We start from the raw sequence: 24,338 nt of genomic DNA, 5'->3' as shown, positions 1-24,338 counted from the left end.
TTAAATTAGAGTGAATAAATGAAGACTCGGCACACCACTTCTGAAAGGTTGCCGACCCCTGCTCTATCTAGCACATAACTACAGTGGGGACCTAGTATGGGAGCAGTCTTTAACAGAAAGTGGCAACTCTAAATAAGAATGTCTTTAGATGCAGTCATATCACTTCACACAGATAATGTCAAACAGTCATTGCTTGCCTGCAATACAAAGAGTTGGAGAAATGTTACGCACGTGTTAAGTGAATGAAAAAGTGGTCGGTTTTTGTCACTGAAGTGGGGAAAAACCAGAGGGGGACTAGAAGAGTGGGAAAATTTCTATGTAGGAGCTATATTAAATTGAGTGGAGAACTTTATTTAGAAATCAAACGGTCATTGATAAGTAAGGCAGACTAGAGAACCTTAAACTGTTATGATTCCAGACAACCTAGTAGCCCTTTCCATTACCTTAGTTTTCTGCTTTGCCAGTTAATGAAAGACAGTGCTTACTGTTCATTATGATTTAATAATACAAGTGAGTTCTGGTATGTCATGGACTACAATAGTGTCTCTCAACCTTTTTCGGGTGAATGTACCAGTTTACCAGATTAGGTATTAGTCTTTATCAGTGTCCCTGGTTCCCAATTACCCAGAGTAGCCAAAACCTCCATGGTCGGTGTGTGGAGTGCACACAGCTGACAAAAGGACTGCAGTGAGGAATCATGGCTGAGTATGTAAGATCATTGTTAAGGTGATGAGGGGATTCTAGGTATCAGGCATGAAAACCTAAAGTGTAACGGGAATCACTTCCTAAAACATATATGCACAGACCCATAAAAATAGCAGTATGAAAGACGTTACATTGTAGTTTAAATCATCCCTATTCTGGACATTGCTGCTATTTCACAGAATTTTTGTTTGTTTGTTTGTTTCCCTTCCCCAATGCTGTCACTTATTATATTTGGCATAATTACAAGATACTGTGGAAGGACGAGACTTCAGATTACTAGCATTTCCTGAGGATATCATAGGCTTCTGGTTAATGCTAGCTGGCACAAAGTAGTATATAAGTTGAAAGCCAAAAAAGACCCTTTATGTATTGCTTACTAAAAAGGATAATTCACATTTAAGTAAATAATGCACTCAAGACAGTTTCTGCCTTTTTTTAAATTAAAAACTGTTACAATTACAAATAATTTTGGCTCCGCATGTCTTGTCAGTAAAGCTATTTTTACAAATGGAATTTGATATGTAGAAAATCAGATTTCATATTGGCAATGAGGTTTTTCAAAACACAAACTATGTTTGTTTGTATGGTGAGCTTGAAGTTCTGAGTATTCAGTGACATACTTCAGGAAGGATAGACGTTAGCTTGCAGTAGGAAGGAAGTGGGGAACAGAGAAAATTGCATCCTTTTATTGTATCTCAGCACAGAGAAACCACACCAGAGGAATAAATGAACCAGTACAGATACAGCAGAACACTTGTTCTCCTCCCTTCTTCCAAACAAAAACTAATGGATAGAAATTTGATAGCAGAATGTAATTTCTCTTATAGCAAAAGAGAGAACATTCAGTGACTTTGTAAATTCCTTCTCAAAACCTGTCAAGGAAGGAGGAGAATGGTATCTCTCAAGATAAATCCTGAAAGCACTGGAAATATTTGGGTGATGCAGTCTGTCTTCTTTAGATGGGCAAAAAGATGTTATGGCTATGCCCCGGTTTAGATGAATCATGGAGTTGACCTTTAGCAGAAAAGTATGGTATGATTCTGGGCCCTAACTTACTGAAGTGGAGAGAGTTCTCAAGCTTGTCTGAGCTACAAAGAACACAACTTTGATAGAAAGGAGTCATACTTCCTAGAAAGGAGTCAGAATTGATTTGAATGATAGTCTGTGAGGGTACTAGGTTGAAGTCTCCAAGTGTTCCATTTTCTGTTATCAGGTGTCTCAGTTGCTCAATGACCATGAAGAAGCTAGAGCTGTCTAGATGTACACTGGGAGGTAGAGGGTTTATATAAAAACTCTGAATTCTGCAACTGCCACTGTTTAAACATTCCAACAAATTATTCTCATAAGCAGGCATTTCCAGGTTCAGCCTTTCTTTTAGTTAGTTCAGGATAGCCAGTATGACTACCATGGATTTGGTTGTTTCTGATGTCACACCAGACCTGAGAATGTTTTCTATATTTTCATATACATATTAAAGTAGACCAATTTTTTCATTACAAAAGGGTAGATTTCACCTTGTCTGAGAAGTACTTTTAATAGGCATGCCACAAGATTGAAGTAAGAATGCCTCTTACACCCTATCAATGGTTAACCTGGCTACAAATGCCAGTCTATCAAGATGGGGCTAGCTTATGATCCAAGAGCCTCATTCATGTGCAATAGGCTCTTGGATCATAAGCTAGCCCCATCTTGATAGACTGGCATTTGTAGCCAGGTTAACCATTGATAGGGTGTAAGAGGCATTCTTTCAATAGACTCCTGTTGCAGTGCCATTCTGATCAGGAACAAGTTGATAGCTGAAACAGTTTCTTGAAGTCCTTTCACTCTAGTTTTCACTGCAGTGAAGAAAGCACTGCAATGGCCTCAAGTGGAAGTAGACCCAGAAAACTACTGCTATACTTGCCACAGAGCCTAGAATTTGTACATAATCCTACATCCAGACCAGTGATAAGTAAAGCAGTGGCTGCGTTTGATATTGTTGCTTTTCCTCATCTGTCCTGCATCAGGTAGATGCTGCCTGCTACTTTACTGAATTAGTCTTCTAGGTACATGCGCTTCTGCAGTGGAACCAATGAAAAATTAGCTATATATCTCTAGGAACATGCCCACCTGGGAAAAGGCTTACTTTATCTGAATTTCAGTTTTGGCGCTCTCAAACAAAAATCTGCTGCTGCTAGGACAGCCATCACTTTTGAGAATGTTCTGGGTGCTATGCACACCAAATGAGGTATTGTTTCAGTATTGTGAATTAATGGATGTCAGAACTGGGATGTGTATCAATATTAGAGAGACCCAGTGAATACTCTCTCAAGTACACTGCCTGAATAAATCAATTTAAATAGCTCCATCTTGAAAGCCAGGACTGAACACAGAACTCTATTTTTGGAAGGCCGTGAAGCAGATGGTGTGTATTCCCTGTCCACTATGATCCTCTGGTAACTGGGATGATGGGTTATTTATAAGATGGTTGAGAGTATCCTGAACCCCTTGATGCTTAAAGAGCTCCAGATTGAACTAAGACTCTGCTGTAGGGTTTGGAAAACAATTCTATCTAGAAAGGATGCTATGTAGTCCAGAACTCAGCAATTCAAGGCTATGTTGACCCATGCAGTGAAGAAATGGAGGCATCCTCTTTTTGTTTGTGAATAAGATAGGTCTGCCTATAGGTAGGTGCTCTGGTCTCTCAAGGCCTTTCTTATCGGATTATTGTCTCAGCCAGGAAGGAGGATATCTAGGCTCTCTAAACTTGCCTTTAGATGACTGGAATAAAGAATGTCTTCTACGTCATCTAGCCTACATTATTCCTGAATTCCATTTGCCTGCAAAGGACTTATTCTTCAAAAAGGAGAACTTCAAAAATTACCGTAAATCCTTAAAAGGGGGTTATTACTGAAGGACGTGTCAATGTTACTTCAGTGAGGTATGGTTAATATGGTGTATTACAGGTTTGGTACCTTTGCAGCCTGACATCTCAAGAACACTGGGCCAAATTAATTCTCGTTTACATCCCTTAATATCACTTTGGCAGTATAAATACCCTTTAAAATGGATGCAAACATCATTTACACCTGCTTTACAACTATTTCACATTGCTAGACCAGTGTACATGAGAATCAGGTGCATTGTGTAGATTGGAGAAGAAAATGAAGGCAACACTGACTGAAGTCATGCAGTTTCCCAGCAGCAGGTGATGTGGAGGATTCTTGTATCACTGATGAGCCAAAACCACAGCCAAATGAATCACATGCTTGTACTGATGACTAAGATTAGATCAGGGTCAGGGTGGCTGCTGTTACATACCATGATTTATAGCTACTGAGGGCTAAGAATATGAAGCACATCAGGAAGGACAGGCCTCTTGTAGAGGGCATGTGGACTTACTATAATTCAGCAGGCAGAGGCAAAATGTGTTTTTTGGTGGTTTTTCTAGAAACCATCATTCATGAATGAACAAAAATAATCCAGGAGGACCAAGGGAAGAATATAATGATGCTCTGAGTTCTCCTTAGGAACAAATATTTTGAGTGTGTGTGCAGGTTTACAAATGTCTTAATTTTACTATAGCATGATACTGATTTTTGATGCTTTTTCATTCTTCCTTCTCTTGGCAACACCCAACTTCTCACATTCTTAGTGGCATTTTCTGAAAATGTCACCAGCATAAAATAAAAGTGCAGTGTTGGTACAAACTGGCCACAATGTTCTCGTTAGTTGTGAATATTGCCTACTAGGGACCATATTCAAGAAACAAAGCCATAATTTAGCTGTTGCACTTTGGAAGTCTCAGCAAGGCTGAGCATCTTCCAAAGCACTCATCATTTTCACAAGGAATTCAGTTCATATTTCTTTGTGCTTTTACTTAACAGGGTTTTCTGACTGCAGAGAGTGAGTAGTGTAGTTTTCTTACATAGCCATCAAAGCTAGTATTGACAGGAGAGGTTGAGTTTTTATATGAGAAAATTATTCAACAGCACTTCTTTTTGATGTAGTCCTCTTCTCCCACCTACTACAGAGACATTACGAACCATACTGTTAATGGCTTAATCTACCAGAAAGCAAGATGACAATATATTTGTGAAGAGGGGCCTATGACAAATAAAATTGTCAATTAATTCTTAGTCATACTTCCCTTCTTCCCATATCCTATCTTGGACACAATAGGATGGTCAGTGAATGTAATAAGAAATACCCAGGGAAGAAGGGCTTATATTATTTTGCCACCTCAAGGAATTTAAGACCTAAGGAAGTATCCCAAGATGCAGTGAAATCAAGTTAGTATAGTAATGCCATATAACCTTGTGAGAGGAAAAATAAGTTGCTGCCTTGCACACTTTAAATATGAATGACTAAGCCCTTACTGCCCAGAAAGTGGAGACTCTTCTGGAGAAGTGGCATGACTGACTGAGCTGCTATTGAAATAAATTCTCTGGCCCATTGTGGCAGCTTTGCCCTTGTGAACACAACTGTGTGGCTCAAACTCTTGTGAAAGAGGTACATAACATTTCAGAACACATGTAAACATCCAACATGTCCTGGGAGAAAACCAGATTAACACAATGGGTGGAAAAACAATGAGCTAACTGATATGAAATTCTGTATTTACCATTGGGATGAAGTCAGGTGGAAGATCAAAAACTATCTTCTTGGGGGAGGAGGGAGAAACCTGAAGCAGAGGGGAGAAAAACTGAGTTCTCTCATTATTCATCTACTCATTTAGCAGAAGTGTTAGCAACTAAAAATACTACATTAGAAGACAGCAATTTCAAGGTGTTCTCAAACTCAAAGCATGGCCCTGTTCACACCTGTGAAACAAAGGACTAACCCTAGTGAAGACTAAAATGATGACTAAAAGGTCTTTGCAAGAATAAAAAAAAATTCCAACCAGAATCCCGCTCTCTTATGGTTGCATGATTGCAGAGATGGGAAAGCAAAGATTTTAAGGCTGGTCTTGAACACTTTTAGAAGAAAAGCCAAAACATTCAACAAGGGAAATTAAGGAGTCACCACTGAGGACAGCTAGTCTATTGCAAGATACCTTAAATTGCGGCAAATGCTTGTGAAAACTTGAAGGATGAGATTCCTCTCCCATGGAGTCAACTGCCTGGAGCTGATCCAACCTGTCAGAGTTGCTCATTCCCTGTAGGTACTGAAAACATGGTAATGAGGGAAGTATAAATAGAATAAAATAGAATGAAACCTAGAGGGATACAAAGCAGGACTTCTCCCAGGAGCTTAGTTAAGAACCTCCAAAAAGAAACTTCTAGTACTGCCCTGCTGCCTAGCTGTTGCATTGTGCCGAGCTGGTGACGGGCACCCTGCTAGCAACAGGGCCCTGGGTTGGGACTGAAAACAATCACAATTGGTTTTAATTTAAAACTCACTTCACTATATGGAATAACTGACATTAAGGGCCAGATTGTAATTTAAGTACTATCATTAATGATCTGGAGGATGGCGTGGATTGCACCCTCAGCAAGTTTGTAGATACGCTGGAGGGTAGGGATAGGATACAGAGGGACCGAGACAAATTAGAGGATTGGGCCAAAAGAAATCTGATTAGGTTCAACAAGGACAAGTGCAGAGTCCTGCACTTAGGATCACTGTTCCCTCTAAGCGGCGCGCACACAGATCCTAAACCCTGTGCACACGGCGAAACACCATGCGCACAAAAACTTGCACAGAAGCAAAACAATTTGCACACAAGAAATTTTTTGCACACACGGCCTGTCAAAAATTAGAGGGAACATTGCTTAGGATGGAAGAATCCCATGCACTGCTACAGACTAGGGACCGAATGGCTAGGCAGCAGTTCTGCAGAAAAGGACCTAGGGATTACATTGGATGAGAAGCTGGATATGAATCAGTGTGCCCTTGTTGCCAAGAAGGCCAAAAAGTAGGGGCATTGCCACCTGATTGAGGGACGTGATCATTCCCCTGTATTTATTTGACATTGGTGAGGCCTCATCTGGAGTACTGTGTCCAGTTTTGAGCCCCACACTACAAGAACGATGTGGAAAAATTGGAAAGTGTCCAGCGGAGGGCAACAAAAATGATTAGGGGGCTGGAGCACATGACTTATGAGGAGAGGCTGAGGGAACTGGGATTGTTTAGTCTGCAGAAGAGAAGAATGAGGGAGGATCTGATAGCTGCTTTCAACTACCTGAAGGGGGGTTCCAAAGAGGACGGATCTAGACTGTTCTCAGTGGTATCAGATGATAGAACAAGGAGTAATGGTCTCAAGTTGCAGTGGGGGAGGTTTAGTTTGGATGTTAGGAAAAAACTTTTTCACTAGGAGGGTGGTGAAGCACTGGAATGCGTTACCTAGGGAGGTGGTGGAATCTCCTTCCTTAGAGGTTTTCAAGGTCAGGCTTGACAAAGCCCTGGCTGGGATGATTTAGTTGGGGATTGGTCCTGGTTTGAGCAGGGGGTTGGACTAGATGACCTCCTGAGGTCCCTTCCAACCCTGATATTCTATGATTCTATAATTTCACTTTATTTGGTGTTCACATGACCATATTGCAGACGAAGCAATGAGTCGTCATGGTTGAAAAACCCAAAACAGAATTTTTATTCCAGAAATAAACCATGCTGGTGTTGTTTTGTTTTTTAGTGAGGGTGGGTAAGAGTTTTCCATTTTTTCTGGGATTTTTCTGAAGTATTTACACAAACATTACATACTGTGACAGGGTGCTGGGAAAAGGGTTGCTGTTGCAGCCCTCTGTCATGCCAGCTCCCATTTAGGGGGATAGATAACCTGGCCATAATTGGGGAGGCAGAGATAGCTGCCGCCTAATTAGCCTTGGGCTGTATAAAAGCCTCAGGAGAAGGAAGCTGGGGAAGAGCAGAAAGAAAGGGAAAAGGCAGGGAGTGGATGCAGGGAGGTAGCTCTTCCCTCCCTCCCGCCTGCAGATGGTGAAAGGCCAACTGTACATGGTGAAATGGTGGTGGGAACAAACCTGTGAATAATCTGCACCTGTGGTTACTAACCCCAGAGTCTCCGAGTGACTTCGTGGACCTAGCAGAGACAGGAGCCAACGGGGTCCTGCCGCAGTCTGCTGCACATACATATTTGAAACTTTTTTACACTGGAAATATGGTCTCTCTGCCTTTACTCAGGGAATATAAACTTTAATTATCCTGAAAAGTGATAGAAAAGAAAAGTGATAAGGAAAACAAAGTTCTTATTAAGCCTACTAAAAATCAATAAAGTTACAGAACCGTCTAGAAACCTTGAGAGGAAGGGGAATGGGTAGCCACCAGTAATGGGAGAGGATGATGTAGTTAGTTGGCAGAATCAATTGTCCTTAGATGCTAAAGAGAGGGAATGGGTGAAGCTGTGAACTGTGTACAGACTGGATTATCTGGAATCTAAACACTTCTGGAAGATTAATAGGGCATGACAATGGGGCTCCATCCAAAGCTGGATTCCTCATCTTACCTTTCAAAGTGGTGAATTCACTGATTTGTTCTTTCTTGTTATACCTAGTAAAAGTGAAAGTTGCTGCTGACTACTCCAAACTGGAGTGAACACATTACCTAACATCAGCATACAAATATATCTGATTCAAGGTCCTAAAGATGAAGGACAGGGTAAGCAACAAGAAAAGAAGGGAGCGAAGTAAAGAAAACAGATAATTTTTAAAAAATAAAATGTAAAAATTGTCAAGAGGGAAGCAAGATAGCAAAAATGTGCTCATCTCAAAAAGTGCAGAAAACTGGGTTCTTTGGATTCTTAATGACTATATGTGCCATTGAATGAAACTTTGTTTATTGAAGTGCAAGAGCAAAAATTTTATAAATTTGACGATCCCGTAAGTAAGATGTTTGATACCATTGTTGTTGCTGGAATGCATTCATGATTCATAGATTCATAGACATTTAGGTCAGAAGGGACCATTATGATCATCTAGTCTGACCTCCTGCACAATGCAGGCCACAGAATTTCACCCACCACTCCTAAAAAAGACCTCACACCTATATCTGTGCTATTGAAGTCCTCAAATTGTAGTTTGAAGACCTCAAGGAGCAGAGAATCCTCCAGCAAGTGACCCGTGCCCCATGCTACAGAGGAAGGCGAAAAACCTCCAGGGCCTTCCAATCTGCCCTGGAGGAAAATTCCTTCCCGACCCCAAATATGGCGATCAGCTAAACCCTGAGCATATGGGCAAGATTCATCAGCCAGATACTACAGAAAATTCTTTCCCGGGTAACTTGGATCTTACCCCATCTAAAAACCCATCACAGGCCACTGGGCCTATTTACCATGAATATTTAATTACCAAAACCATGTTATCCCATCATACCATCTCCTCCATAAACTTATCGAGTTTAATCTTAAAGCAAGATAGATCTTTTGCCCCCACTACTTCCCTCGGAAGGCTATTCCAAAACTTCACTCCTCTGATGGTTAGAAACCTTCGTCTAATTTCTAATCTAAATTTCCTAGTGGCCAGTTTATATCCATTTGTTCTTGTGTCCACATTGGTATTGAGTTTAAATAATTCCTCTCCCTCTCTGGTATTTATCCCTCTGATATATTTATAGAGAGCAATCATATCTCCCCTCAACCTTCTTTTAGTTAGGCTAAACAAGCCAAGCTCCTTGAGTCTCCTTTCATAAGACAAGTTTTCCATTCCTCGGATCATCCTAGTAGCCCTTCTCTGTACCTGTTCCAGTTTGAATTCATCCTTCTTAAACATGGGAGACCAGAACTGCACACAGTATTCCAGGTGAGGTCTCACCAGTGCCTTATATAACGGTACTAAAACCTCCTTATCCCTACTGGAAATACCTCTCCTGATGCATCCCAAGACGACATTAGCTTTTTTCACAGCCATATCACATTGGCAGCTCATAGTCAACCTATGATCAACCAATACTCCAAGGTCCTTTTCCTCCTCCGTTACTTCTAGTTGATGCGTCCCTAGCTTATAACTAAAATTCTTGTTATTAATCCCTAAATGCATGACCTTACACTTCTCACTATTAAATTTCATCCTATTCCTATTACTCCAGTTTACAAGGTCATCCAGATCCTCCTGTAGGGTATCCCTGTCCTTCTCTAAATTAGCAATACCTCCCAGCTTTGTATCATCTGCAAACTTTATTAGCACACTCCCACTTTTTGTGCCCAGGTCAGTAATAAAAAGATTAAATAAGATTGGTCCCAAAACTGATCCTTGAGGAACTCCACTGGTAACCTCCCTCCAACTTGACAGTTCACCTTTCAGTAGGACCCGTTGTAGTCTCCCCTTTAACCAATTCCCTATCCACCTTTCAATTTTCCTATTGATGCCCATCTTATCCAATTTAACTAATAATTCCCCATGTGGCACAGTATCAAACGCCTTACTAAAATCTAAATAAATTAGATCCACTGCGTTTCCTTTATCTAAAAAATCTGTTACTCTCTCAAAGAAGGAAATCAGGTTGGTTTGGCACGATCTACCTTTTGTAAAACCATGTTGTATTTTGTCCCATTTACCATTGACTTCAATGTCCTTAACTACCTTCTCCTTCAAAATTTTTTCCAAGACCTTGCATACTACAGATGTCAAACTAACAGGCCTATAATTACTTGGATCACTTTTTTTCCCTTTCTTAAAAATAGGAACTATGTTAGCAATTCTCCAATCATATGGTACAACCCCTGAATTTACAGATTCATTAAAAATTCTTGCTAATGGGCTTGCAATTTCTTGTGCCAATTCTTTTAATATTCTTGGATGAAGATTATCTGGGCCCCCCGATTTAGCCCCATTAAGCTGTTTGAGTTTCGCTTCTACCTCAGATATGGTGATGTCTACCTCCATATCCTCATTCCCATTTATCATGCTACCATTATCCCTAAGATCCTCTTTAGTCTTATTAAAGACTGAGGCAAAGTATTTGTTTAGATATTGGGCCATGCCTAGATTATCCTTGACCTCCACTCCATCCTCAGTTTTTAGCGGTCCCACTTCTTCTTTCTTTGTTTTCTTCCTATTTATATGACTATAGAACCTTTTACTATTGGTTTTAATTCCCTTTGCAAGGTCCAACTCTACTTGACTTTTAGCCTGTCTCACTTTATCCCTACATATTCTGACCTCAATAAGGTAGCTTTCCTTACTGATCCCTCCCTTCTTCCACTCCCTATATGCTTTCTGCTTTTTCTTAATTACCTCTCTAAGATGCTTGCTCATCCAGCTTGGTCTACAACTCCTGCCTATGAATTTTTTCCCCTTTCTTGGGATGCAGGCTTCCGATAGCTTCTGCAGCTTTAATTTAAAATAATCCCAGGCCTCCTCTACCTTTAAACCCATAAATTCTTCAGTCCAATCCACTTCCCTAACTAATTTCCTTAATTTTTGAAAGTCAGCCCTTTTGAAATCAAAAACCCTAGTTGCAGTTTTATTTTTGTTAATCCTTCCATTCAGTTTGAACTGAATTAGCTCATGATCACTTGAGCCAAGATTATCCCCTACAACCATTTCCTCTATGAGATCCTCATTACTCGCCAAGACCAGATCTAAAATGGCATCCCCTCTAGTCGGTTCAGCAACTACTTGTTGAAGGAATCCATCAGCTATCGCATCTAGGAAAATCTGAGCCCTATTATTATTACTAGCACTCATCCTCCAGTCTATATCTGGGAAGTTAAAGTCTCCCATGATCACACAGTTTCCATTAGTATTTACTTTATTAAAAACATTAAAAAGGGCTCTATCCATATCCAAATTAGATCCCGGTGGTCTATAACACACCCCAAGCACTATCCTAGGGGAGGCTCTAATAGTTTTCTTCCCCAATTTAATTATTGCCCAGACAGACTCAGTCATATCCATTTCATCGCTTCTTATTTCTTTACATTCTATCTCATCATTGATATACAGTGCTACTCCACCACCTTTACCTTTATTTCGGTCTTTCCTAAACAGCACATACCCTTCAATACCTGTAGCCCAGTCATGACTACTATTCCACCAGGTCTCTGTTATACCTATAATATCTGGTTTCACTTCCTGCACCAGTAACTCTAGTTCCTCCATTTTGTTACCTAGGCTCCTTGCATTAGTGTACAAACATCTTAATTTTTGCTGTTTGGCCTCACTCACATTCTGTACCCTATTAGGCACGGTTATTTTACTACCAGTATAACCTATTAGACTTGTATCTACACTGCCCTTCCTCCTACCTACAGCTGTATCCACTCTTACTTCATTTTCTTTCCACTCTATGCTAAATTCTGGCGTGGAGATTACCTGGACATCTCCCAACCTTCTCCCCCAAATTCCTAGTTTAAAGCTCTCTTAATCAGTTGTGCCAGCCTCCATCCTAGAAGTCTATTTCCTTCCCTACTCAGATGAAGTCCATCCCGAGAGAACTGTCCTCTATCCATGAATGCCTCCCAATGGCCATACATCCCAAAGCCCTCCTTATAGCACCACTGCCTAAGCCATCTATTGATAGTCATAATCTTGTCACACCTTTGTTGCCCTTCTCTAAGAACAGGCAAAATCCCACTAAAGATCACCTGAGCCTCAATTTCCTTAAGCGTCCTCCCCAGCCTAACATAGTCTCCCTTAATACTTTCCAGTGAGAATCTAGCCGTATCATTTGTTCCCACATGAAGGATAATTAGGGGATTCTTTCCCGCTCCCTTTAGAATCCTTTTTAACCTCAGGTCTACATCCCGTATCTTAGCACCTGGAAGACAGCACACCCTCCTATTTTCTGGATCAGCTCTGGTTACAGGCCTATCTATTCTTCTCAATAAAGAGTCCCCAATCACATAGACCTGCCTTTTCCTAGTGACAGTGCTATTCTCCAGTCTATCCCCTGTTCCCTCTGGCTGCAAGTTTTTTCCATTCCCATTCTCCCTTGTAATCCTTTTTAACCCATCCTGTATCCTCCTGGGGCTCATATTTGGTGTAATCTCCATTAACTCTTCCCCTTTTCCTATAGGACTAACCGCTCTTCTCTTCTTCCTTGCCCTGTCACCTTCAGTGACTACCTGCTGAGCCCCTTCTTCATTTTCCAACTCTGCAAACCTATTCTGAAGCTCTATTTCTCCTTCACTAGCCCGTCTTTTCCTCTGCCTAGTTCTTTTAGTCACATGCTTCCACTGACCACTTTCCTCACCCAGTCTCCCCTCAAAATTCCCTAGTCCTGCTTCCATCTGCAAGTCTGAGCTTTTCCCTTCAGATACCTCATGTCTTTGCTCCATAATCTGCTCAAACCCCTTCCTAAACTCTACCAGACTTTCCACCTGCATCTCCAAACCTCTGATCTTTTCCTCCATCAGCTCTATCAGACGGCATTTCATGCAGACAAAACTCTTACCAGGTGCCCCCTCCAGGATCATGTACATACCACAGCTTCCACATCCAGTCATCTTCATTGTGTCATCTGCTACATGGGTCACTCCCACTGCCACCTCTGAATCTGTCATAGCCTTCCCACCTAAATCCTGTTAATCTGGGAAACACAAACCACACCAAAACACCACCACCCACAGCAAAACCAAACCCCACACAAGCACCACAAGACAAACTCCCCTTTCAAACTCCCACTCAAACTCCCCTGTTTACAGCTCTGTTTGCTAGCTCCTGTGCTGCTGCAGCTGTCTGTGCTGCTGCCTGACTGGCTGCTACCTTTATAGGACCCCTAGTCAGTGATAATTTAAAACCCTGTCCCTAGTCATCTTGCAGTTCTTCAACATCTACTTTGTGTCTCTGACATATAAAAATGGCAAAAAATGAAATACTGATGGTGCCATTAGAAAAAATGAAAGGGAAAGATTTGAACTTGAAAAGAAAAGTTGCAATTTTCTTTACTGGTAACAGCATAAAACTCTGTGCTATAAAATTAGCAGTTTAAGGAAATGATTTAAGCATTTGCCCTTGATATGCTCTTTGAGATAGTAGATGGCAAATTAGAATCTATGAGATGCTGCAGATGAAGAAACAGAGGAAAAACCCAACATTAACCAATCATCTTGAATTAAATGTCAAACAAAAGAAATTACTTAATAAAGGCTACAAGCAGTCTCATAGGGAAAAATGCATTCCTACTTAATGGTATTGCTTCTTTATATGAAAAGGATATTGCATCTAAATTGGTCAAAATGCCATCCAAGAATATAGAGATTATTATAAGGAGATCTTGTGATTTGCTCAGCCAGTGAAAGTGATATGGAACACTTAAAAGAACTGCTTAGGTATTATCGTTAACTTTTAAGATATGGATATTCAGAACACAATTTAAACCTCATGAACTAAGAAGTAATACTTAACACAGGCTTAAAGCACACACTGAAACAGTTCAAAAATTCTTCTGCACCACAATGAAGTTTCTGGTTGGCTGACTGAAAAAAAGAGGATTGATACCTCAGTTTGCCAATGTTTTCTGGTGAAACCCTTAGAAATGTCTCCACATCTGCAACCAACTACTATAAATATGTTGACATTTGCATTGAGCCCAAAGAGGGCTTTGTTCAAAACACAGTTTGCATTTTACATAAGGGATTCTACAGAGACACACTAAAACCTTATCAGAGCAACCAAAGGAGCTTTTTGGGGGACTTGACTGATTACAGGCTGATCACCCTACTCCTGCAGTCTCAGTGAAAATCCAGCTTCATTAACAACCAAGAACTAGACTAACACAGGGACAAAACTTAGGGATAACTTAGGGAAGCAATGGAGCTTTTGATGACTGATTCTAAATACATATGTGGAGCAGGGCTGGCCTTACCGTGAGGTGAACTGAGGAGGCTGCCTCAGGTGCCAGACTGTGGGGGGAGGGGGGGAGGTGACACTAGGACCCAGAGTGTAGAAAATTGTCTGCTGGTGGTGCGTATGTATTCTCTCTGATCTAGATGCACAGAGATGGTGGAGTGCTGTGCTGGAGGAGGGAGGGCACAACAGACATAACAGGCAGGCAGGAGAAAAGGTGAGAAGGAATAACAGAAAGCAGCAGGAGCTGCAGGGAGAGAGAGGAGGAGGAGCCTCTTGTGTACCTCTCTAGCACCCCCAGGAGCCTGGACTCATTAACACCAGCTTCTCAGGGAGCTTCCTGTTTCCTGTTGCTTCCCTGAACCCACTTGAGGAGAACAGGCAGTCAACTGAAGTAGTAGGAGCCAGTTAGGCCCTTAAGACGCTGATATCTTCCCTCACTCAGGCCCTGCTATCAGCCTGTTTGTCTGTCCCCTTCAACTGAGTGTTGAGAGCCACTATAGCTGGCACAGTACAGCAGTCATGAGTGAAAGAAGAAAACACCCCTCTGGGGCAGCATTCAGAAAAAGAAAGAAAAGCTTCCTTTGCTTTCTGTCTAAGCAGGAAGGAGCTCTCCTGAGATACATAGACACAAATGTTCACAGTGAGCCTTCCAGCCCCAGTGAGGATGTGAGGGGTGAGGAGATGCCTGATATTCCAGTTAGTCAGAGTGCAGGTGACCTGGCAGCTACTGCAGCATCAATATCTCCATCTCAAATGCATGTAACCATGCACATTCCTGAAGAAAAGTGTAGATCAGAGAAGAGTGTGGTGGAGGAGCAAGAAACAGCTGCTGCTGAGTTTAGTTCCTTAAGTCTAGATGTCTAGACTGTGGACCCACTTGAGCAGTATCCTGAGGGACTTCCTCGTACTGCACAGGCCACAGCAAGTGAAAAACTTCATGTTCCCCAAAGACAATGAAAATACAAGTGTCCATCCAACACATTACTGGCATGAAATCCCCAATGGTGACAAAGTGGAGAGGCCATGGCTTATGTACTCAAAAACCCAGAATGCTGCGTACTGTTTTTGTTGCAAACTCTTCCAGTCTAATGTTCCAGCCACACTGGGTTCTACAGGAACAAAGGACTGGAAAAATCTGGCTAGAAATCTGGCATGCCATGAGAAGGCAGCAAATCACCAGAGAGCATTCCGTAGGTGGAAAGAGCTTGAGGTGAGACCAAGGTTAAAGGGCACCATAGACTATCAGCATCAAGAGAAGATTGCGTCAGAGTCTCTATACTGGCAAAACGTTCTGAAAAGGCTCATTGCCATTGTGAGAATGCTTGCTACCCAAAACCTAGCACTGCGTGGCACTTCAAATCAGCTGTATGTGACAAACAATGGAAACTTCCTTAAAATTGTGGAGCTGATGGCTGAGTTTGATGCTGTACTCTAGGAGCATCTAAGAAGAGTCACCACCCAAGAAATGTACACACACCACTACCTTGGAAAAACAATTCAAAATGAGATCATACAGTTACTGGCAACAAAAGTCAAACAGAAGATTGTGGCAGATCTGAAGTCAGCAAGATATTCCTCTGTTAGTCTGGACTGCACACCTGACATCAGCCATACGGAACAAATTACTTGAATGGTGCATTTTGTAACAACAGAACCTAGTGAAAATGTCCCTGCAATGGTGACTGTCAGAGAGCATTTTCTAGAATTTATTGACATTGATGATACTACAGGACCTGGTATGACAAATGTGCTTCTTGAAAAGCTGGAAGATATGAGAATTGCGATAGCTGACATGAGAGGTCAGGGCTATGATAATGGTGGCAACATGAGAGGAAAGAGAGGAGTGCAGACACAGATCCGAGAGTTAAACCCTGGAGTTTTTTTTTTGTTTTTGTCCCATGCAGTTCTCATTCATTGAACTTAGTGGTCAGTGATGCAGCATCAGCCTCTAGTTAGGCTGCTGAATTTTTTAATGTAATTCAAAGCATCTATGTATTTTTCTCTGCATCAACTCATCGATGGCAAATTTTGAAGCAACATCTGGGAACATCCTCTCTGACACTGAAACAACTGAGTGCCACACGATGGGAAAGTCATAGGCTTTATCGCCTCCACTCGAAACACCAAATTGAGAAGATAGATGATGCCATAGTTGCCATTATGGAGGATAATGCTATGACAGGAACTGTTCGGTGGAGAACAGTGGCAGAGGGAAATGGAATCACCAGAAACATACATAACTTCAAATTTCTGTGTGGCTTAGTGTTGTGGCATGACATACTGTTTGAAATGTTGTAAGCAAGAGTTGCCAAGGTGTTGACGACCTTGACATAGCTGGAGCAATGGAACAGCTGGACAAAGCAAAGTCATACCTACAGTCTTACCGGTGTGACAAAGTTCCTCCTCTGCCTTGGTGGGTCCTGCGCTTATTGGAGGATTTGCTCGTCTCAGAGGTTCACAGCAGAACCTCAGTTTGGCCACTTTTGTGGCTCAAATCTGCCGTTCACTCCGTTAGCCTCATCACTGGCCAGCATGAGAAAAGGAAGAACAATCCCCGCAGTCTCACCACAGGACCTTCCTCCTGATGTCTGATAATGCGTGTACTTCTCAGTTTTCCAGTAGTATGCCTTCTCACTCTCAGCTTCTTGCCCCTCTTGCTCCCAGCTCCTTGCACACACACCATAAACTGAAGTGAGCTCCTTTTTAAACCCAGGTGCCCTCATTAGCCTGCTTGTCTTAATTGATTCTACCAGCTTCTTGATTGGCTGCAGGTGTTCTCATCAGCCTGTCTGCCTTAATTGTTTCCAGAAAGTTCCTGATTGTTCTGTTACCTTACCCAGGGAAAAGGGACCTACTTAACCTGGGGCTAATATATCTGCCTTCTATCACTCTCCTGTAGCCATCTGGCCCGACCATGTCACACCGGTCAGATGAGGGATTTCAAAACGTTCTGAAGAGTCCACAGAAGTTGGCAGAGGAACTTCACACTGAAGCTATTTTCCCATCCATTCAAGAATACAAGAGTCAGACATTTTGATTACAAAGCACGGGATAATCCCATAAGAGACCCCAAACAACAATTCAAAGTTGAATTCTTTAGCCAGGTGCTAGATTGTGCAATACAGTCAGTTGAATGTTTCATGCAGCTCAAGGAACACAGCAGTATATTTGGAATGTTGGATAATATTCCAAAACTCCTCACTGAAGAAGACCTACACCAGCAATGCAGGGCACTAGAGACAGTGCTGACACATGATGACATGCGTGATATTGATGCGAGTCATTTAGGAGAGAAACTGAAAGCCCTTTCAAGATACATTTCAGCAGGATCAACTCCAAAGGCTGTTCTGGAATATATGTGCACAAATAAGATGACGGCCCTCTTTCCAAATGCTTTTGTTGCTCTGCACGTACTTCTAACACTTCCTGTAACAGTTGCCAGTGGAGAACGCAGTTTCTCCAAGCTGAAGTTAATAAAAACACATCTTAGCTCCACAATGACATAGGAGAGGCTGGTCGGCCTTGCAACCATCTCAGTAGAGCATGAGCTGGCCCACACTGTGGACCTTCAGGAAGCAGTTCAAATCTTTGCAACCAAGAAGGCACGGAAAGCACCACTTCGATTATTCAAACAGATAAAACTGCCAGTGTTTACTATGCAGACAAGAAAAGTTACATTTGCTGTTCATGCGTTTGAAAGTTAAGTGTTACTTAAAATTTTTGAACAAGGCATTTTAAGTTGTTAGTTCTCCTTTATTGGGGTAGGTAGCAGAGCAGTACCATGAGAGGAGTAGAATAGGAAGAAGGGCCAAAACTTTGAAAGGTCTCAATTCTGCCAAGCGAGGAGGCATGGGGGTGTCATTTGAGCCCCCTGCCTCAGGTGCCAAAATGTTGTGGGCTAGCCTTGATGTGGGTCTATAGTTAGTGCTGCATTAGAGGCAAATTTTCAGAAAATGTGGGAGAAACTGCAAAAACTGAGAAACTTAATTTTTAAAATATGTATTTTGATTTTTAAAATATGTCTGACCACATGCTATACATGCATATACAATTTATAGAATTTTTCAAAATAAGCTTGAGAGGTTATAAATTTTTCCTTACCCACCTAACCAACCAAGGCTATCAAGATCCCTACCCCATAATCCTAACATACCTTTCATAACCCATCACTTCTGAGTCTGCACAAATATTAATCCAGCATAGTTGCTACTATAATTTCTGAAGCTTGGTTTTTGATTGAGAGGGTCACATGATCTTTTGCTAAACAGCAGATTCAGTAAAGATTTACTGAGGCTGTGGTACATAGGATAAAAATACACTTTTAATGGGTATAATAAGATAGACTGGAGTTTGTAGTTCATAAAGAAATCTATTGCCCCATACCCTTGGGGAAACAGTTTTCTGTGTTAAATCACAACTCCCGTCAACATGTTGTTGTATAATTATGTGGATTGTGAGTTGCTTTCTTCTAAGTCTTCTCTTTTTTACACTACAATCCCTGTATGTGTGTTTATAATTCTCCATAATCTAAAGTGAACTTCAGAAATAGGAATATGAAATGATACATATGTTAAACACTTGCAGATTAAAATAAACAGATTCTTACAAATCAATTGCATGTTACAGATTAGAATTTATAGTTAACCCCATTACCTGGGTGAGTCAAGAGCTCTCACATCAGCTCCAGCGAAATTTGCATGCATGTTGCATGATTAGAAATCCAGGCTCCAAAAGGAAAAAATAATGAAAATAGTAGACACACCAAGAAACATGAGTATTCCCTAAGGAAGAGGAAAGAACCATATACTCGATTATATTTGGTAGCTATCCGTTTCTTGAAAATTTAGCAGGATTCAAAAGATGACTGGACATTTATATGGATAACAAGAATAACCTGAATTTTTACAGTAAGGAATAATAAAAAAAAAACCCCAAGAGCTTTGTATGGGAAATAAAAGATCAAGCTTTTAATCCAACCTTTAAATATTGGGGATTAAGAAGAAGATTTCCCTGTGGGCAAATTATTCCCAAACTGTCTATTGCTGGGTTTTCTTGAATCTTCCTCTGAAGCAGCTTGTACTGGCTACTGCTGGAAGTACAATACTGGAATAATTGAACCAGTGGTCTGATCTGGCACAGCAATTCCTATGTTTTAGGAGGTGCTCAGTGATTTAGCCTGTCTTGAAAATACACTTGAGTTTCTGATAAGAAATGACAATTAAACATGGGCTAAATTAAGTTTACAGAGATGGTCCTTGTTTGGTGGGGACTTATTCCAACCAACTTCATATGGAAAATCCTCAGTCTCACCATGTGCTTTGCATTTCCCTCTAGCTTCCTTGTATAACCCCTTATCTCATGAAGACTGTCCAATAGTGTGGATTCTGTTTCAGAGTTGGCACACTGTGCTCCTTCCCTTTGCCATATATTGCTTTAACTACTTCAGTTTCACTGGGAGTCTCTTTATAGTATAATGAATATTGTTTAGACCTCTGATTGGCCTCCTGTGTGTGTGTGTGTGTGTGTGTGTATACATTCCTGCTTCACAGTCTTTTGAAAAGGCACAAACTCTGAGTATAGGGCCCACAGTTTCCCTCTCCTGGCTTGTGCATTCCTCCTCCTGTCCTGGGTATTCCTATTTAATATCCTTCCAGGCTGTATTTTAATGAGACCATTCTGTAAGTGACAATTTATTTTGGAAAGCAAATGCAAGAAACAAAATCAAGCAAAGATGAAGGTTTCACTGAATCTTTTTTTAAGAGCAATGAACTGCTTAGTGAATTCCACCACATGCTGCCACCAAAATTCTATTATAGTCAAGGCGTGCAGTTCATAAAATTGTCAAAAATATTAAATGGAGACCGCTCCCTGGGTGACTACAGGTTAATCTAAATTGCTGACAGAAAAGAAATGAGATTGCAGATGTCAGACAATTCATTTTTCTTGCTATCATTTTAGCAAGCAGAATAATCTCTAAGGTCATGATCAATTAGACGAGAAGGAATGTTACTGTTTGTCATTTGCTACAAGTCTATTAATATGTTGGTATCACGTACATGAAAAAGAGAATTTTGTGATCTGAACAACACTAGCTGAACGCAAATGGAGAACTCTCCAGCTGAAAGTAATCATGATCATTACTGGTCTTGCAACTAGTTCATTTCCTTAGCTTCCAATTTACAGTCTTGAAGGTCTGATATAAAATCCATATAAATGGAGTTCACCTGAATCAATTAAATCAGCATGGAATAATCTGCAAGAATTGAATAATAATCCCAAAAGGTTGGCATTAAAACTTTCTTTCTAGTCAATTTAGAGTTGTTTTCAAATATCAGGCAGCAAGTATCCAAGATAAAGCAAAACAAGTTGGCTTGAAAGTGTTTTAAATTCATCAGTATTATATTGGGGCAAAGAGCTGCCCCAGCCCAGGCTATAAATATGCACACATCCTTTGGGTGAAAGTACTCTATTAGTTTAATCCTGTTATTCAGTGGCAGGGTTATCTGTACTACTCAGGGAATGAATAGAGAATTTCAAAGGTTTAACATTCTCAGACTCATGATCAATATTGCAGTAGATAACAGACAAGTGCTTTCATATGTGTAATATGTTTCAATGTTGGCAAATAGGAGCTACAGCAATGGTTCAATACAGGAGCCGCAAAATTATACAAGACCTTGCATAATCTATTGCTGGCCCCACTCTGTAATTTGTGTAACAATACATGTAGGAATGTACAACACTATTTGTCATTCGTCATTTTCAACAGCGTAATCTTGCATGCGATCCTACCTTCACCAGCGGAAGGGAACTATCAATCAGATTATACATCCGAACACTAGGAGATAGCAAGGCATTGTACTTACTTTTGGTGTTGGGCAGGACGCAGTGGAGAGACGAGAGGTGGCCTGGGCACGAGGAGATTCTGAAGGGGTAGTGCTAAGGGAGGCTGTGTCTCGTGGGAGCACCTGAACACCACGAGAAATGATGGAGTCTGGAATCTGAACAGGACGAGAGATGCAGTTAACAGTCCAAAATATATTGTACTTAAAAATGACTCAGAATCTTACATCTGAATCCAAAACTGCTTACAATACCCCATCTCTCTCTGCCCAGCCTTCTTCAGAATTCTGTTCTGGTAGCAAGAATGCCACCTTTGGTAATTCCAAAACAATCCATCAGCAAATATAAGGTCAGATTCTAACCGCAGATGCACAGAACATACCACAATTTGTCTTGAAAAATTCACGACTGCATTCAGATACACCACAATATAAACAACCGATCAACCAATTCAAAGTGGGAGGGGACTAAAAGGGTCAGGGGATTGGCAACAACATATGGAACTTTTTGCCTCTAAGACTAAGGTTCAAATCAACACAAGCCAATAATGACCAAAAGATTACCACCACACAATAGTTCTTTCATGGCCTGTCTAAAAGGAGTTAGACTCCCAATCCAGTTCCTAGTGGACTGGTGTCCAAATCATAAGACCAATACCACACATAGCATTAATTGATCCCTCTGACAATCTAAGAACAGAGGTCAAGAACTGAATACATTTTCCTTTTTATTCCATGTAGTGAAGTTATTATTCTAAAAAAAAATTAAGTGAATTTGGTGCTGATGAAGGGTGCTGAGTTTATAGCTCTGGAACCTGAAGTCTTATATTTATCCAGAGAGAAGACAGAGCAAGGGCAGCAGCACAACCACCGTTATCTTTACCAACCCACTGCTGTGCCTTGGTCTTTTGTTTTCCATATGTCATTTGTTTTCAAATGTCTGGCCTGCCATTTTTTAACTGCAATTTAAGGGCCAGATCCTTAGCTGGTGTAAATCCGTGTACCTCCTTTGAAATAAATGGAACTATGCTCATTTATACCAGTTTACGAGCAAACCTAACTATTTAATTGTGTATGCTGGGTTATGAAAGTAAATCTAGCCCTTAGTTTTCTTTCTAGCTCTTTTGCTCAGTTTTCTGTCCAATCCCAAGGAAAAGAGGAAACACGGTGGATTTAAGGAACGGATTTTCTTGCTTCTAAAATATTAAGTTTTAGAAAGCTTCTATCTTCCTATCACTGTAATACTTATATACAACCAACCAGAGAGACAAAATTGTCTATTATAATTGGACTGCCAGTTCAAATTATTCATTCACTTTTTCATGTTTTTATAATCTTGTAAGACCTAAAACATGACTTTTGAGTTCCAGAAGCCAGAGAAGTGAGTTCTAAGGGCTGTGAGGGCTGGTTCTACAATATATTTATTTTCCCTATACTGTGTAATGTTTTCCATACAGCTGTCTTCAAAGTCACACTCCATTATTTTAATCTCCTCCTTTTTCTGAGACAGCCTGGCTATTTGGCCAAGTTGTCCTTATTTAGTGGTATTTACTCCCCAATCACAACTGACTGTATGGTTTAGAGTTGATCATGAAATACCAGCTCCAATACATTAGAGCTTTAGAATAATATTTTTTTGCATTTCTCTCCTCAATGAGAGTTTCACAGTCTAATAGATCAATACAGTATCCTGTTTTCAATTTCCAATGACTAGCCAAAGGCCAACATGAAACATGTTTCGGTAGTGGGCACAAGTGAGAACAAGGGGCAAAGCCAGAAATCAGGTGCTGTGAAAGAGGTGGGCTTGGCAGGGTGCTGCAATCTGGATCCTACTCAGGCATCTTTTTAATGAGTTTCTGGCTACTAGGGGCTGCAGGGTAACCAACTAATACACGCTTCACAGCATTTCTTGTCATAAAGGGCATCTGAATTTGGAGGAGAAGTGGAAGCAGAGCAGGGATAGGCCAGGGGAAGAAGCAGGTAGACTGGGGACAAGTTGCCTGGCCAGGGTATTCTTACTGTCCTGGTGATTTTTGCACCTGAAATGGAATATAAGGGCCACTGAAATGGGGGCAAAATTTGGGTAGCCTTGATGCCTGTGCTAGCCTGAACAATGGACCTTAATAGGGGAGGCATAAGCTGCCTCCCTGCTTAGTCCCTGTGCTGGCACATACCCCACAGCAGGAATGAATTTAGCCCTGGGTGTCTGATAACTATGAAGCTTCCCTTCCCACTCCCACCCTCCACTGCTGGAAAATAGAAGGATCTCTCTTTTCCTCAGGCTCACCATGTTCTTGACAATCTTCTTGACTATCACAAGGGTAGGGAGTTCTTCATGAATGTGTTCCTCCTCACCTTTGCTACCTTCTGCACAGGAATAGTTTTCTCCTACTCTACCCTTCCACCAGCCACTTTGCGGCTGCAAGGATGAGTTGTTTATGGATCTCTACTACTCTCCTCCTTTCCCAGTATCCTGGGTGTTAGGTATATGAGTTTGTGTGTTTGAACTGATAGTCCCCCAGCTGGCCAGGTTCCTTCTTTGTATGCTCTAATGATTAGCTTGAGTGCGGTCTTCTGTTGCTCGCAACTTTCCCAGTCAGCAGGGTGACATGGAAATAATTCTGGCCTGTTTCACTACTAAACACAGGATTATGAATTGGTGACATGGACATTCTGCTGGCACTTGGGAAAGCTATAGGCAGCTAAAGATGCATTGGAACCCTCTGTCTGTAGATTGAGAGAGACATTAATGCGTCTGCTCACATTCAGAAGATCATTGTCACAGCCCATATGGCAAGAAACCTAACTAAAATACCAAATAAAACCAGATTCTCTGAAAATTGATGTCTGAGGACCCACTGCCAAAAATGAAGTAGTGGGTTTTTCAAACCCTGAGTTAGGATAAGGGCTAGTGGGCCCAGGGACTACCTTTCATTATCCTAAAAACTTTTTCTTAAGACCTTGTGTCTATAACACACGCTTTTTGGAAATACATTTTATTCTTAATTAAAAATCAGATTGTCATAAATGTGCACATAGTACATACAGCAACCATATGGCCATTAAGGTG

At 41.1% G+C, this 24,338-nt stretch overlaps 1 protein-coding gene across 22 annotated transcripts in view; it reads right to left on the bottom strand.

The window, feature by feature from the left end:
• GPHN (gephyrin) overlaps nucleotides 1-24,338 on the bottom strand; it is a 590,200-nt gene that overhangs the window by 164,197 nt on the left and 401,665 nt on the right. For all 22 annotated transcript variants that reach the window (XM_073348373.1, XM_073348352.1, XM_073348355.1 and 19 more), the window contains one exon: nucleotides 21,293-21,427. In XM_073348373.1, coding sequence (XP_073204474.1) covers nucleotides 21,293-21,427 — 135 coding nt within the window. The remainder of the gene's footprint in view (nucleotides 1-21,292; nucleotides 21,428-24,338) is intronic.

This window comes from Lepidochelys kempii, chromosome 6, assembly GCF_965140265.1.
Source record: "Lepidochelys kempii isolate rLepKem1 chromosome 6, rLepKem1.hap2, whole genome shotgun sequence".
In the NCBI taxonomy this organism is placed as follows: domain Eukaryota; kingdom Metazoa; phylum Chordata; order Testudines; family Cheloniidae; genus Lepidochelys; species Lepidochelys kempii.
The sequence above is the reverse complement of the archived record's forward strand: the minus strand, read 5'-3'. Positions and strand labels throughout refer to the sequence as shown.